General features: G+C 43.8%; 1 protein-coding gene across 2 annotated transcripts in view; it reads left to right on the forward strand.

Annotated features, from left to right (window-relative positions):
* Positions 1-14,736, forward strand: part of LOC137880566 (contactin-4-like) — a 139,328-nt gene that overhangs the window by 105,057 nt on the left and 19,535 nt on the right. For both annotated transcript variants that reach the window (XM_068721978.1, XM_068721979.1), the window contains exon 12: positions 12,939-13,066. In XM_068721978.1, coding sequence (XP_068578079.1) covers positions 12,939-13,066 — 128 coding nt within the window. The remainder of the gene's footprint in view (positions 1-12,938; positions 13,067-14,736) is intronic.

The following is a 14,736-nucleotide window of genomic DNA, read 5'->3' on the forward strand; positions in this document are numbered from 1 at the left end:
CTGTTCAGAGGCACACACACACACACACACACACACATGCGCATAGCAGATTACTGTAAATGTTTTATTTATCCCAACACGCCTCTGAGTTGGAGCTGCTCAGGAGGTGGAAATAATCTTGGTCGGGTGAAACATCAGTGGGCAGAGTCCTACATTTCTTTTGGAAGGAATGTGAGTTAAACAGACATTCTTGATTAGTAATCAAAGAAATAATAGAGCATATTGATAGATAGTCTTTCTCTTTTTAAAATCCATTCATAACCATGGCATTCATGATGATTCGTGATGTACCTGGAAGCATGGGTGGATTATGAGACAGTGGGCCCCTTGACACAGACATGCAAATGGTTCCACCACCTCTCCTGCATCTGAGACACACAGACTTTGTTATTTCTTGAATCTCTTTTTGTAGCTGTTTTGTGTCTCTTTGTAGGTGTTACGCATATCTGTGGTTGCCCTGTCTCTTTGTAGTCATTTTGTGTCTCTTTGTAGACATTTTATGTCCATTAGTTGTTATTCCGGTCTCATTGTGGTTGTCTTGTGTCTCTTTGTGGTTGTTTTGTGTCTCTTTGTGGCCATTACGCATATCTGTGGTTTTGTGTATCTTTGTTGTAATCTTCTTATAGTCCCTGTGTGTGTCTTTGTGATTGTTTAGTGTCTTTTTGCAGTTGTTTAGTGGGTTTTTTTGTAGTTATTTTCTGGCTCTTAGTAGTCATTTGGTGTCTCTTTGTGCTTGTTTTGTGTTTCTTTGTAGTCCTTAAGCATATCTGTGGTTTTGTGTATCTTTGTAGTTGTTTTGTGTCTCCTTGTAGTTGTTGTGTGTCTCTTTGTGGTAGTTTTTTGTCTCTTTCTAGTTGAAAAGTATATATGTGGTTTTGTGTCTCTTTGTAGTCGTTTTGTTTCAATCTGATGTCACTTTGTATCTCTTTGTTGTTGTTTTGTGTTTTTGTTGTTGTCATTTTGTTTCAATTTGTGATCCTTTCGTGTCTCTTTGTAGTTGTTTTGTGTCTTTTTGTATATGTGTTATGTGTCTTTGTGGTCATTTTGAGTGTCTTCCTCTTTGGGGCCCTGGGTGGTGGTGGCAGTAGTAGTAGTCGTCGTTGTCAGTCAGTCAGTCAGTCAGTCAGTCCAATCCTTGGCCATTGAGAGGCCCAAGTCCCCTGACTGAAGTTGAATATGAATGAGTATTTTGATATATCTGTGGCTCTACTCAGGGGGGACTGCACCATGCGTGTGACATGCTGTGGTCATCAATTTGGATTAGATGAATAAGAAGCTCATGATCTTGACATTGCTCCGTGAGGTCTAGAAAGGCTGGATTATAGCCTGTATTAGAGGCATATTTACTAGCAGGTTCTGCAAGAGAAAATCGCCAGCTTCTTTCACTCGGGCATATTACGAACCATAATCATCAAAATGGCTTTTTAGACCATGCAGGTGCAGAATTATGCTGTATTACTCTCCGCCACGGAAGTTGCGTTTTTTTGGTACGTTGTGTTTGTCTGCAGAGTTACAGAAAAATACTGGCCTGCATTATACCTAATTTAAACATGCGCATATAGCACAGAAATGCTATTTCTTTCTTCATTTTGTGTTTTTTGTCCAGGTTTAAGCAGCTGCAGAAGCCAAGCTCTCATGCTCTTCAAATGTATCGCGGTCAAATGGCCTAAAAGGGTGTATCATAACTGAACACATTATGAACCGGCAAATCACAAAAATCTAACCACTGAGTAGACTGCATAGGGCCTGAAGAAAATGGCTACCCAAAATATTTAGGGCCCAAATGCACCGTTGTTGGTCAATAGTGATCAAGAACCCCTTTGCTTCTCTGGACCGGAGAACTGGTTAAAAATATTGGGGTTTTGGGGGGAAACTCGTACTTTCTTTGTTAAAATAGTCATTATTGAGGGAAAGAAGAAAAACATCAAACGTTTGAATGGCAGTTTGTGTAGCTAAATTTAAATGTTAAACCTAACTATTTAACATGCCTCTGGGGCGTCTTCGACTTTTAGTCAGGGTGATCTGTATTGAAGGACACTTCCCTGATGGGCAGACTGTTCAACAGCCTTTGCTTGTCAGCCATGATCGTGAGCATTCATTGAATTTGTTGTTTTGTATTTAGAGACCATCAAAATGATTCATAGATCAATTTACCTTCCAGCCGTTACGGCCCTGCCTCCCACACCCCACTGCATCACTCACAGACAGTATATCCTTTAAATCATTAAGACTTCAGATCATGTAGTGCCATCAATTTTTCTTTTACCATCTATCAGCACGTGTACATTTGCTATATTAGCAGTTTTTCCTTTTCTGGAGAAGAAGGAGGGGGGTTGAAAAAATGAGAAACATGAACAAGAATATGCTGCTGACTGACTAAACGTGAATAAATCTCAGACCGCAGATAAAGTGAATTCCGCGATGTTTGCCGAGATTAGGTCGAAGCCCTCTTTACCCGCCTGCGTCCCATGTACTGCTCGCTGGGATTATTTTTATCTGGAAGACTGTGGCTGATATCATTTTTCAAAGTGAGAATCCGCCAACGCAGCATGAGTAATCCATCTTGGTTCCTCTGACAATTTCCTGCGGAACATGTGTGTGCTCTTTATTCCTGAAGGGATACCTCAGCACACGAGAAGAGATTAATATCTCGGGGAAGGGGAATAAACAAGGAGAGCAATTTGTGATTAAAGGAATCCTCTGGAAGTACGTGCGCACACCTCTCTGCGGCCCAGACCGATAGACTCCCTCTCCCCGCAATGCAATTACCAACACAATCACATCGTGTTCCACAGGCGGGAATTAAGACGTTCTCTATCAGCCTGCTTCATTAAGACAACCGTCGTAGAAAAAAATTCATACTTTTACACAACATTTACTCCAAGAGGGTTCATTTGCACTGAGGCCCTTTGACAGTAGACTGTGTGTGTGTGTGTGTGTGTGTGTGTGTGTGTGTGTGTGTGTGTGTGTGTGTGTGTGTGTGTGTGTGTGAGAGAGACAGTTAGTGGCGATGATGTTATTTTGTCATTATAGGCACTGATATGTTAACAATATTTTGACGCCTGGGGACATGATGTGATCCTCAGCACTTTTTTCCCTTTATTGTCAAAGTGAGACCAGATAGCAAAAATGTCTGGTACTTTTGATTTCATTTATCTCCGCATTATGAAAATGAAAGTTTAACTTTCCTTGTTATTTAGAAAATAAATCTAGCCACCAATTCCCAGAAAGGAAGATCCAATATTCAAATTGCATAACAAACTGTACCCAAGGACTGTTAGTATTATAATGCAGTGCACACGTGTACAATTCCTGCTGTATCTATCAGAAAAAGGAAAAAAAAGTTGTGCGGAAAAAAAAAAAAAGAAGGAGAATTCATCCTAGCTGTCGAGGCTACGGGGAAGAAGTTACCATTTCCCTGCTTACATTATGATAATACACAGTGGAGCGGCAGCGGTAGTGTGTATTTCATAGAGTAAGAGATTAATACTTGCGTCGCAGCCCAGCCTCCCTGTCCCTTGGCTGTGTTTTTATAAAGCAACAATATTGCCAGAGAAGCTTTAATGCTAGCCGGTGCCCCGGAGACAATTGTCAATACACAGCGAACCAAAAGGAAAGTCATTTCAAGTATTGCCTGCAACTTACTCCACTGTTAATGTAGCCCGATAGGAGAAAAAAAAAAAGCAAAAAAAAAAAAAAAGGCAGCACACAACCCTGCTCCTTGTTGCAGAGCTTGCCTTTTGTTGAGATTTGGAGAAGGAGTGCTTATTTTGTGTCACTCATTCTTATTCATTTGCTAAAGCGAGAGCTCGCTGCAACGGTGGTCGCAGAGGCACTTGTTATTGTTGAGCTGTGATTGGCACCTCCAAAAGATCCCTGTCAGACGGGGCGTTTTCTACCAGATTGATGGTAATTGTCTGCGAGGTACAGTGCTTTTACACAGCTGAAAGACTCAAAGAGTAAACTGTAATCGAGCTGCCTAATAACATCTCGCATCGAGGGAGTGATTTGTGTTCTTCTTTTGGCTACCGGGCATTTTTTACTGTGATCAGCCTAAGCACTGACTCACTGGCATATTTAAGGCACAACTAGTAGTCATTGTTGTTTGTTTGTTTTTTACCTGTTTTCTATTTCTCTATCCCACCAACTGTAATGTAACTCACAAAAGTGCAAAAAGCTGCCCTGTCGCTTTATAGATACTCCAAATGATAAACCCCAAATCATCCAAAGAATGTTAGATTCAATGGACTGCAATACATCAGATCACACAGCTTCAACTACAGTTTTATGGTACTGAAGTAATTTATCTAGTTCCACTTTTGGACCTCTATATTTGTTACCTGCCACGTCTACATAAACTGTGGCTAGTTGTCACTTCAAGGCAAAATGGTGAAATAGGAAGACGCTTTTTGAATATTTTTGGGCTCTGGTTCCCTTTTCTTGACTGTATTACAGATACTGTTGTAGTGAAATCAAAGATGTTGGTCAGATTGTCTCAGTATGGTCCTTTAAACACAAACGCAGTCTGTCCCTGAAGTGGTCAGGAACAATTATCCTGCATGGACTCATGTGAGAATGTGAGTAAGGATTTGATATTCAGCTAACTTGAGCTAATCGCTAATGCTAGCACGCTACCATTCTGACATTAGCACACACAACAGCATTAGCATGCTGCTGTTTAGTGGGTAATCTCTGCCATGTTCACCGGGATCGTTTGGCGCGTTAGCTTGCTAGCATACTTCGCACTGAACAAACAGCACAGGTAAGGCTGATGGGAATGTCATTCCTTTATTTTTCGGGAGTATATATATATATATATATATATATATATATATATATATATATATTTTATTTTTTTATTTTATTTTTTTATTTTTTTTATTGTGTATCTTCCCTTTTGGAATATAGCCTTATTATTATTTTAGTATCATCATTTAAGCTTGTGTGAATAGACCTCAAAAATGAAAGAAAACTGAATAACTTAGCAAAGAAGTCATAATTTGGCCCTTTAGAGCAAAAAAGAGAAACGTTTTAAATGCAGAAGAGGAGAAGTGGGTCATCATGACTCACCGACTCTACGTTTTACATTAGGGCTGCTCTTAAGTGTCTAATATCCAGTTCATGCTTTTTCCCAGACAGTTCATCAGAGCTTGATGTATGCCATTTGCAGTTTAATCACCGTCTTCATAAAAGTCAAGTAACTTGCACTGCACTCTTATCAGACACAGAGCGATATCCCACTCACACCGGGAACACTGTTCCCTTGTTTTACGGCATCGACGGCAACCGAGGAATAGACGGGCTCACCTTCAGACGAGGACAGATCATCCGAAATACGCCCCGCCGTCTCCGGTCCTTAAACTTTCATCGTAACCGTCACAGCTTTTGTTCCTCTTCACAACATTTGCGTCTCGAAACAAAGCACCGCTTAACGGGACAGTCGGCGCTATTGTACCTGAGTCTGAGTTTCAGCAGTAGGTGTTGTGAAGAATGCATCGATATTGCTTCTTGTGCATTTCTGCGGAAGCATGAGGAGTTCGGTCATTCTCAACCTAATATGCAAATTTAGAATTCCCAACGTCTTTTTTGCTTCCCATTGTTTGTAAGAGCTGCTTTTTTTCTTTTCTGCATGTTTATCCATATTTACAGGTTATTCCATATTTAGACAAGACAATACCAACCAAACAACAGCAGACATTATGGAATCATTTGTTGAGGGGGGGCAGGAAGTGGAGCATTTACGCTATACACAAGCGATAAGCATAAGAGTGCTTGTGATTGGGATGACGGGTTATCTCGCCCATGATGTGATCGGCACATGATCTGCTACTGCTGTTGTATCAGATCAAGGGTCTGAGAGTGCCTGTCTGCTGACTGGGAAAAGAGTAGCAGTCAATAACTGGGACAAACCGTTTCCCGGTTAATACGGCACAGTTGGAGAACATGAATATTTGTGTCAAATTGTATGGAGATTTAACCAACAGCTGGAGAGACATTTTGCTCAAAGCGGTCTACCTCTTGAGGGTAGAGCCGCCTTCACCGTCGGTGTAGTTATAGCTTGATATATCTCTTGATTGAGGGCTTTGCGTTGCTCTTCTCAGTCTTGGCTTTTCAAATGTAGTTGGGGCGCAGCTTTACATTTCACATCGCCTCAAAGCTAATCATCCCCTAGATCATAGAGCCATGTGGTAATGCTCGGATCATTCGCTGCGGCTAATGATCCCTGTGACAAGGTGAGAGTCATTGGCACCGGCCTGAGTACAGCAAAAATCAATATCAATTACACCTATATCGGAGAATTGTCAAAAGTAAATGCCCAGGTGTCCCTGTTCCTCTGGAGTGAGCCGATCGCTTTGTTGACTGAAAGAACACCCACACACACACACACACAAAAATAAAGAACAGCAAGCGCGTACCTGCTTTTTGGTCTCTAATTGACCGTTCACCTTGATGCCGACAGCTTCGCGAGAACAGGGAGCGCATATTCGTTTTAAGTCACGATGCTGCAAAAAAGTCGACGTCTGAGAAGTTTGTGCCGCAGTCTCGATCGCGCTCGGCAGGATTGCGGCGTCCCCGGGTCCCCGTCGCACAGCTGGGCCTGATTTATGCAGCCGACAAGGCCGTTTCTCTCTAGCGCTGTGGGGAAGCAGAGGAGAGACGGCCCTTCAATTTATCTCCCCCCCCCCCCCGATACACTTCAGGGTTTTTTTTGTTTTTTTTAAAGCAGTCAAGAGCATAGATCAACACCTGCAGTCGGGTCCCACCCCTTGTCGCGGCTCAAAGGATGCGGCGACCTCGCCTCTTTTCCTTCCGCACAGCCCCCCCCCCCCCCCCCCCCCCCCCTCGCCTCCGGGGCTGTTAGTGCCGCCACCGTTTTGATACAATTATGATTAGAAACATCACCCGCAGGTAGGTCGATGGTGGTCAGCGTGGGTCGGGAAATAGCAACACGGACGCACTTCACCTTATCTGCAAGCTTACCGTGGCGGGCGAACACAATATCAAACACAGCTCCCTGCAGTGCTTTTTTTTCCCCCACACTTTTCTTTTTTTTTCCTCCATTTTTACTTCTGGTGTTTGCAAGTGGGGCGGCTGCTTTCGGTGGCGAGTTGAGCAGCGAGCTGTGTGCGCACTGAGGCATTAGTCTTTGTGTATAGAGGGCCTTTGCTGAGACTAATTATCCGCTGGAATCACCGTAAGCCCGGCGACGATCTCTCTTCCCGCGGTCTCATGGCTGAGTAATCCCACTGATAGAATCTTAACCCTCTATTTTCACAAGCCCGCTTTATTTACCCTGTTAATTAAGTAGAGACGCATACAGGCCTCGCACCCTGCAGTCACGCTGCCAATCAGCCGTGGCACCGCGGAGTCACTAAGTATTCATGAACGGGTGTGTTTGAGAGTCTCAAATCAAAATCTAAAAATCAGGCGCATTGTTTTGTTTGTTGAATTTCTCGCAAGTGCGCACTCCAATTCTTCGACGGCGTAAGTGGGCGAGTGTGTTTGCCGTATGCAGGAAGGCGAGCTAACGTGATTCCCGTGTTTGAGCACGAGGCATTTAGAAACTTCTAAATTCCAGGGGCTGAAGTTCAAAGCCGCTTCTCATTATTTGTATTGTGACAGTTACCTCTCACAATGTCGAGTTCATCAAACGGATCAAAGACAAAATATACAACAAAAAAAAAAAAAAGTCTGCATGTCTACTGCTCTTCCTTTGCACAGCGTCTCAGAGAGGAACGTAAGGAAATAACCAAAAAAAAAAACGTGCTTTTTAGTTTGGACCAGGCTCTTTTTCCTGAAATTTCCACTTCACAGCGCAGTGAGAGCCGCTCGGTGACTGATGTTATTTGTCTCTTTCATCTTGTCACAGAGCAGCGAGGATCAACGCCGCACAGAGCCCCGTCCTCAGAGGCTTGATCTCACCCCAAAATACACACACCTGTGTTTTTATTTCCAGGATTACACGAGTGCATTTTGGCCATCCCGCCTTGTATCATAAAAAAAAAATAAAAAATAAAAATTGCCTGCCTTTTAGGAGACTTATTGCCGTGTCCATTAAAACCCCCCCCGTGTGAGTCCGGGATGAAAGAAGTGGCACTCGTGTTCACCTCACCTGTGAATTATTGATACCTGCCCCACCGCTGGCTTCTCTTAGGAAGGAGGTGGGAAATGTCTCCTCACATAATGGGCGCCACGCGCGGACATGTTGTCAGGGGCCACGGCAGAGACGAGAATAAAGAAGAAAAAAAAAAAAAAAAGCAGGAGCAAAACTGAAAAGTGTTAATCATAAGCCTCCATTTCTTATTCACCGCCGCTGCGCCTCGGTCGGCTTCCACTGTGTTTGACCTCATCTGCTCTTCCATTAGCTTCACACTCAGATGACGAACCCTTACGCAGACAGCCGGTCTACTGCTCTTCCTCTGCAGTCATTGAAAGGGAAAGTGCCTCCCCGATCTTCATATAATGCTTCAAAAAAAAAGAAAGAAGAAGGTAGGCAATGCGGTGAATGGCTAAGAACACGCAGTCTTGGCTCCGCAGGAGGGCTGCTGAGGATTTATCTCCCCGTAAGAGCCGTTGAGCTCGCATGCGGCACCACTTGTCCGCTCTCTGCACAGCCTCCTCTTACAAGACGCACGGTTCACAGGTCACATGATTGCTATTTCGTCCCTTCAGGACAAAGAGATTGTGGATATTCAGAGTGCAGCTACAGTGGAAACCATAGCGATCGTAGTCTGTCCGGATCAAAAGGATCAGCGGATGATTATTATAACGGCTTTGTTTCCTTTTTCTTCATTTCTCATGCAGATGTCTAATTGACTGTTTCAAAATACAATGAAACGCTTTTTCAAAAAAATTACAGTATGAATTAAATTACTGTGCTGTGTATGATTCAAATACATGATAATACAGTATGGAACTGTGTATATAATATAGCTTACTTGGGGCCCGCTCAAGGGGGTATTACGTGACCGGCTGTTATCAATGACCTGCGGAGGGCGGCTTCAACCACAGGTGCTTTCCAAACCTTCAGCAAGAGCAAATTTTGTATAACGGCAAAGCGATGGAATTGTAACTTCCGCGTCCGTTTCGTTACGCCACGCCATTGGGCCCAAATAAAAATCCTTTTTCCCATAGACTTGCTTCGGGAAAGAGACGTCTGTAAAAGGATTTTTTTCTTTTTAGGCAAATCCGCATTCCAACGGCAAACACACACAAGGGTTAGTCAACGCTTGAGTAACCCTTATTTGAATCACTAGCTCCTAAAAGGTTGTAAAATACACAAAAAGCCAAATCCAAAATGGTTTTCCTTCATCCGCTCGCGTGAACGAGGCCGAGGCTGAACCGAAAGGCTGGGAGGCGGGGCTAAAGCTTGCTCTCTGGCTCTCCGTAAGATCTGAGAAATTTTTATCTCCGGCAGTCTGACTTCCTTCCCTTTCATAGGAATGAACGGGTCACCGCCACCAACGCCGTATCCAGTTCTCTTCATTCATCCACGGTGATTTTGTTTTCTGTCTCCATTACTGGCAGCCGCCTGTTTCTCGTCGTTCGAGCGGACCACACAAGGTCGCCTGAGTTTTGATGCTGCATCTCGGGGTTTTTTTTTCATTCTACGTTTTTTCATTGAGAGGAAATGTCTCTTTTTTCTTTCTCTTTACTCATGTTGAGGTATTGCTGTGCACCTTGTGCTGGTTAACTCTGAGCTCGTTTCCCCTTTGTTTTCACTCTCACTGAATGCAAAAAATGGCCACTAGTTAATTGATACTAGATACATATGTGGTAAAAAAAAATTCCCTTTTACCTTTAGATATAACGAGCCATCAGACAAACTCTGCTGTATCTACAGAGCGCTGGCAAAGCGATGTAATTAATGTATAGGAGTTGTGTTAATTGTGCTTACTCTGCTCAGGGTAATGGCCGGTTGTAGGACCGAGGTGCCATTTAATGGGCCGTTTTCTTCAAATTTATCAGCCCCCGTGGTTGGATGTCATTAACTGCATGCCATCCCACACGGCAATATGCCTCCCATGTAACTGATGGTCATTGTTGGCTGCTTTGCATTCAGCACTTTTCTCTCAGCCTGATTTAAAAACCCGGAGAAGTCTCCACTCAGCAGCACCATGTGGTTTTAGAAGTAGATTCTCCCACACTAAGTGTCTCTGCATTTTCTTATCACATCCACCACTTGTAAAAAGAAGTGAAGCAGAGGAGGGGGAAGGGGGGGGGGATGTAACACTATGTCACACCGTATCAACCGCATTTCACAAGTACATCCAGTTAAATGCATCACCGGTGCAAACAGGAAAACGTCCTGCTCACAGAGCGGTGAGAGCTGATGAACAGTTTTCTGTACCAATGTGTCAGACTTCCTCCATGGCTAATAAACTCCTCTCCGTTTCAGCTCAGACTGCACCGGCAATTATCTTTTACTGTTAAATGGTTGTTTTGAACCAATCAAAAGCAGTAGAGTGAGTGAGTGTCACCTGGTTTTAGGGAGGGACATCATCCTAAAAAGTTATTGGCTGATACACGGGGGTCTGTTACTTTGAATTTACCGATTGTTTTTTAATTGGTGCTTTACAGTTAAAACTGTGGAGGGTGAAAGGAGTAGCCAATAATCTAGTAAGAAGAATGGGTGTGAATACAAATTCTGGAAAAGTGACATGAAATTTGACATTAGTTAAAAACAAACAAAAAGCGTTGAAGCTTTAATCAATGGTTTTACTACTTGTAGGTAAAAGGAGTATCTTACAGTAACAGACCCTCAGACAGACCCACCTTTCAGCTTGATGTTTTAGTCAAGTTACCGACTAAGTGGTGAACATTCAGCAAAAGACCCAAATTTAGAATAAGAGGGAACCATCCCCCACCAACCATCTAAAAATGTGAAATTGTTAATTAAGCCATTGGTGATTTACAGTAAGTAACTCCAAGGGGTCAAAGGAATAGCCAACGATTTCACCCGAGGCAGCCCGTTCTCGTACCCAACTCGTCAAATACGGCTGATTGGTCCACGGTGACTCCAAGCGACCGAACTACGGCGCTCTATTCGGCCGTGGTTACGCCGGGACTAAAGGAGAAAGTCAGGTTGAAGTAGTATAAAGGGAGATAAAGTCGGGGTGAAGGTTGGTTTGAAGATTGGGTCAAATTACACAGGACTTCAGCCCATGGGTCATGTCTGAACCCAAAAGTCAACGGTGACTATTATTACAGAACATTACATAACGTAGCCTACTTAACTACGTTACGCAGGTTACTTAACGCTTCTGGAGTTGCGTAACTTTTATTTTAATTATTAAATATACTTATTTTGAAAAGACAGTGTATCCATGTAACAAGCATGAATTGACACGTGCAAAAATTACACATGCAAAACGCCACATTTGAGTTGATAGTGAGAACTTGTTGCCTAAAGAGGTGCAAACCAAACCCCAGAGGACAAATATCTGGGGGTTTTTAGCTACTAAGTTCTGCACTACATTCACCAAGTAGTCTGACTTTGGGTTTACAAAGCTACCTCCCGTAGTTGGAAACAGGATTGTTGTGAGAGTGAACCGTAACAAAACGGTGAGTTGAAAGATGCTAAAACGCTCTGTAGAGCTGAGGAGCACTGCAGAGTCCTGTGCTAATTAACCTTTTTTAATACTTTTTTCATCTTATTATAATTATGGGTTTGTTATCTCGAGTGAGCCCTTTGAAATTACAGATAGTCATTTGACCGATTGTTAGTATAAAAACTGGCGCAGCTTTAATTGTTGACATATGTGTGAAATGACGCACACATGCCTACGTCTGTACTCGAAAAGAAGAACTGGCATTAAACTCAATTTGAATTCCTCAGGTTGCTCGATTCTCTCACACCCTCGCTGCCGTCTAACTGTGGATGTTCGCCGTGACACCTTTGACTCGTAGGTGAACAGAGCAATTTACAGGCCACACTTCATTTCCTCCCCCTTTAACAATCAGGCTGACGCCGTTTCATATTTACAGTTTGCAGATTCAGCAGAGCATTCATATAATTAAAATGCAGCGTGGTTTGATGGCTCGGTCCACCCTTGATTTCCCCCAGTACCTTGCTTTCAAGGGCACAATTTCCATATTTGCTTGTTATTTAGAAAATGTCAAGTTTTGTAAGGCCCTTTTTTTGGAGCACTTGTGGCCATTGTATAAAGGGCATGAAGCCACTGTTGTCCTAGATATCTCGAAGTCATGTGCGGAATTAATCACTCTCGAAAAACGCAATCCTATTACTCATCGCTGTGATCTGCAAAGAAGCAGAACTTAATTAGAGACACTGAGGAATGTTTCCTGCTGTGTTAGTCACTTGTCATTGCCGTTAAGTCAACCCGACTGTATGCCGCACGGTTGAAATGTTACAATGTGTGCAGAGCAGCAGCTAAAGCGAGGGATCTGTGTGTCCTCTGCATATTTCGAGAACCGTTGATCCGACGTGCTTCACACTTGGCAGGTATATTGCTGGGGACAAAAGGGCGTGCGGTGTCGAAGTAGATGCAATTTTGGACACAATAAACAAAGCAAACAGCGGTTTGTGCAGCGGTGGAGGCGGGGCCTCGTGGCACCGCAGACCGGGTCGACAATGACGTCCGCAGCGGTCGCTAACCGCTAATTGATGAATGCTGGATCTACCGGCATTCATCAATTAGCAAAGTCTTCTTCACGTCCCTGGAAGCGATCAGCAGCGATGAGCGGTTCTCCAGAAAGTTGCAAGCAGAACTTCCCGGGGCACCAAGCAATTGGCCTGCTCCAAACGGGCCACGCCCACAAGGCAGCACTACTGGGAGCCGAGCAACAGGCCCGTTCTGATCGGGCGGGCGTTGAGAACAGCCTCCCTCTTAAACAGGAACCGCACTAGATTGTTAATAATAGTACAAGCTGATGCTATGCGGTCGTAATGTAAATTGTTGTTTTTTTAACTACAGGGTCTCCATCTTGGACAACGGTAACCTTCGGGTATGGAATGCAACCAAGTCTGATGCAGGCCTCTACACCTGTGTGGCAAGAAACCAGTTCGGCGTGGCAAGCAGCACAGGAAGCGTCACCGTCAAAGGTATTTCCTTTTCCCTCTCAACATTTCATCACAGTCCCTTTTGCAGTTCAGCCAGCAGGGACCCTGACCAATAAAGTAGTGGACAACCTTTTTTTTCTTTTTTTTCCAAACGCATGTTTTTTACACTCTGACAGCACACAGATAGAGTTGCTTGATGTTTTATTCTGCTCCTTGAAAACTTGAAGTGTTCCCATTTCATAAATAAATCATGAACAACATAGAGAGCAAGGACACTGATTTTTTTTATTTATTTTTTTTAAACCCTCCAACCTCCTCATTCTCTCCGTCATGAGGAGCTGGGCTTTTTCTCCGCGCTGTCATCACTGGAGAGGCAGACACACCTCGGTTGCTACGTCTGTTTGCAGAAAACGTTCTGCTCACTGCCTCTGTGCCTCCAGTCCTGACAGAGGATCTGCTGTGTGAAAAAAGGCCTGATGGTGTTGTTAGATCATCTGGGCTGGGGGATTGTATTTCTGCTCTGGCGCTGTGACTTATCTTACTTCAAAACAGAGTAAGAGACCTTTTTTTTTTTTTTTTTTTTAACCATCACTGAGGTTGTTAATATTTCAAACGGTATTGCAACTGACCTTGCTGTATCAGATCACTTCTGTGTTTTGTGCGATTTGTCTTATTACTTCTAAAGGTCCACACGAGATCAACGGCGCGTCGGTGAGATCGCTAGTGCGCTGAGGAGGCTATCTCGGCATTTTCTTCCCTCACGTTGCCCTCTGTGAATGAGCTTTAACACAATTTCAATTAGATTAAGAATGGGATTGCCATGTCAATGCACCTGTAAGGGTTAAATCGCTCTCTGGCAACAAAAGCGCCACGGACAAATGCTGAATCAATACTAGTCCTGAGAAGGGAAGGCGGCGGAGAAGCCGAGCACAAACGGCGACAAACCAAAACTTCAAATTCACCTTAAACATTTTGTAATGAATGAATTTGTTTCCGCGAGTCCCTTTAGGCAACCTCTCATTTTACTGGGTCTTGACAGTCCGCCCCTCCTCAGTCCTGGTTCTGGTTCTTCCTTGGCTCCCAGCGGCGGAGCAGCGAGGCGAAGCTCTGCTTCTGGCACCGAGGAGGAGACGCCGCCGCCGGGCGCGACGGCTCTCCGCCTCTCGCCAGCTAATCCGGATCTGGGTCTCTGTACGCGGCAGCCGGGTCGCTGCCAGAGGCCCCCGCTGGAGTCTGAGCCGAAGGAGTTTCTGATCAACTTTCGTGCCGTTTATAGTTCTCAAACCCCGATTACATTAAGGGTTGTCACATAGAAGTAGCCAATATTCTCACTGAAGGTCTTCTTTGCTTATTTAAGTCATTTAGAGGCATCAGTATTAAATTCAAGCTGTTTCATTAAAGTGAAACTCAAGATTCAGAATGTAGAACTTAGGCTACATCCATACTACTCCGTTTTCGTTTGGAAACGGAGTTTTCAAACGAAAACGATCTCCGTCCACACGGCGTTTCAGCCATCGTTTCCGTAATGATCTCCGTCCATACTACACGCCTGGAAACGAATATCACGTGACTCTTCACGTTCACTGGGCATGCGCCGATGTAAACAGGAAGTAGATTGTCGTATTTTGTAACTAAGCAACCAGAGTAGTCTTTAATGATCGTAAGTACGTGTTTGATACTTAAGATCTTCTCTCAAATCTTCCTCTATAAAC

This window comes from Cebidichthys violaceus, unplaced genomic scaffold (assembly GCF_023349555.1).
Source record: "Cebidichthys violaceus isolate CVI_PGR_0920_01 unplaced genomic scaffold, fCebVio1.0.p SCAF_29, whole genome shotgun sequence".
In the NCBI taxonomy this organism is placed as follows: Eukaryota; Metazoa; Chordata; class Actinopteri; order Perciformes; family Stichaeidae; genus Cebidichthys; species Cebidichthys violaceus.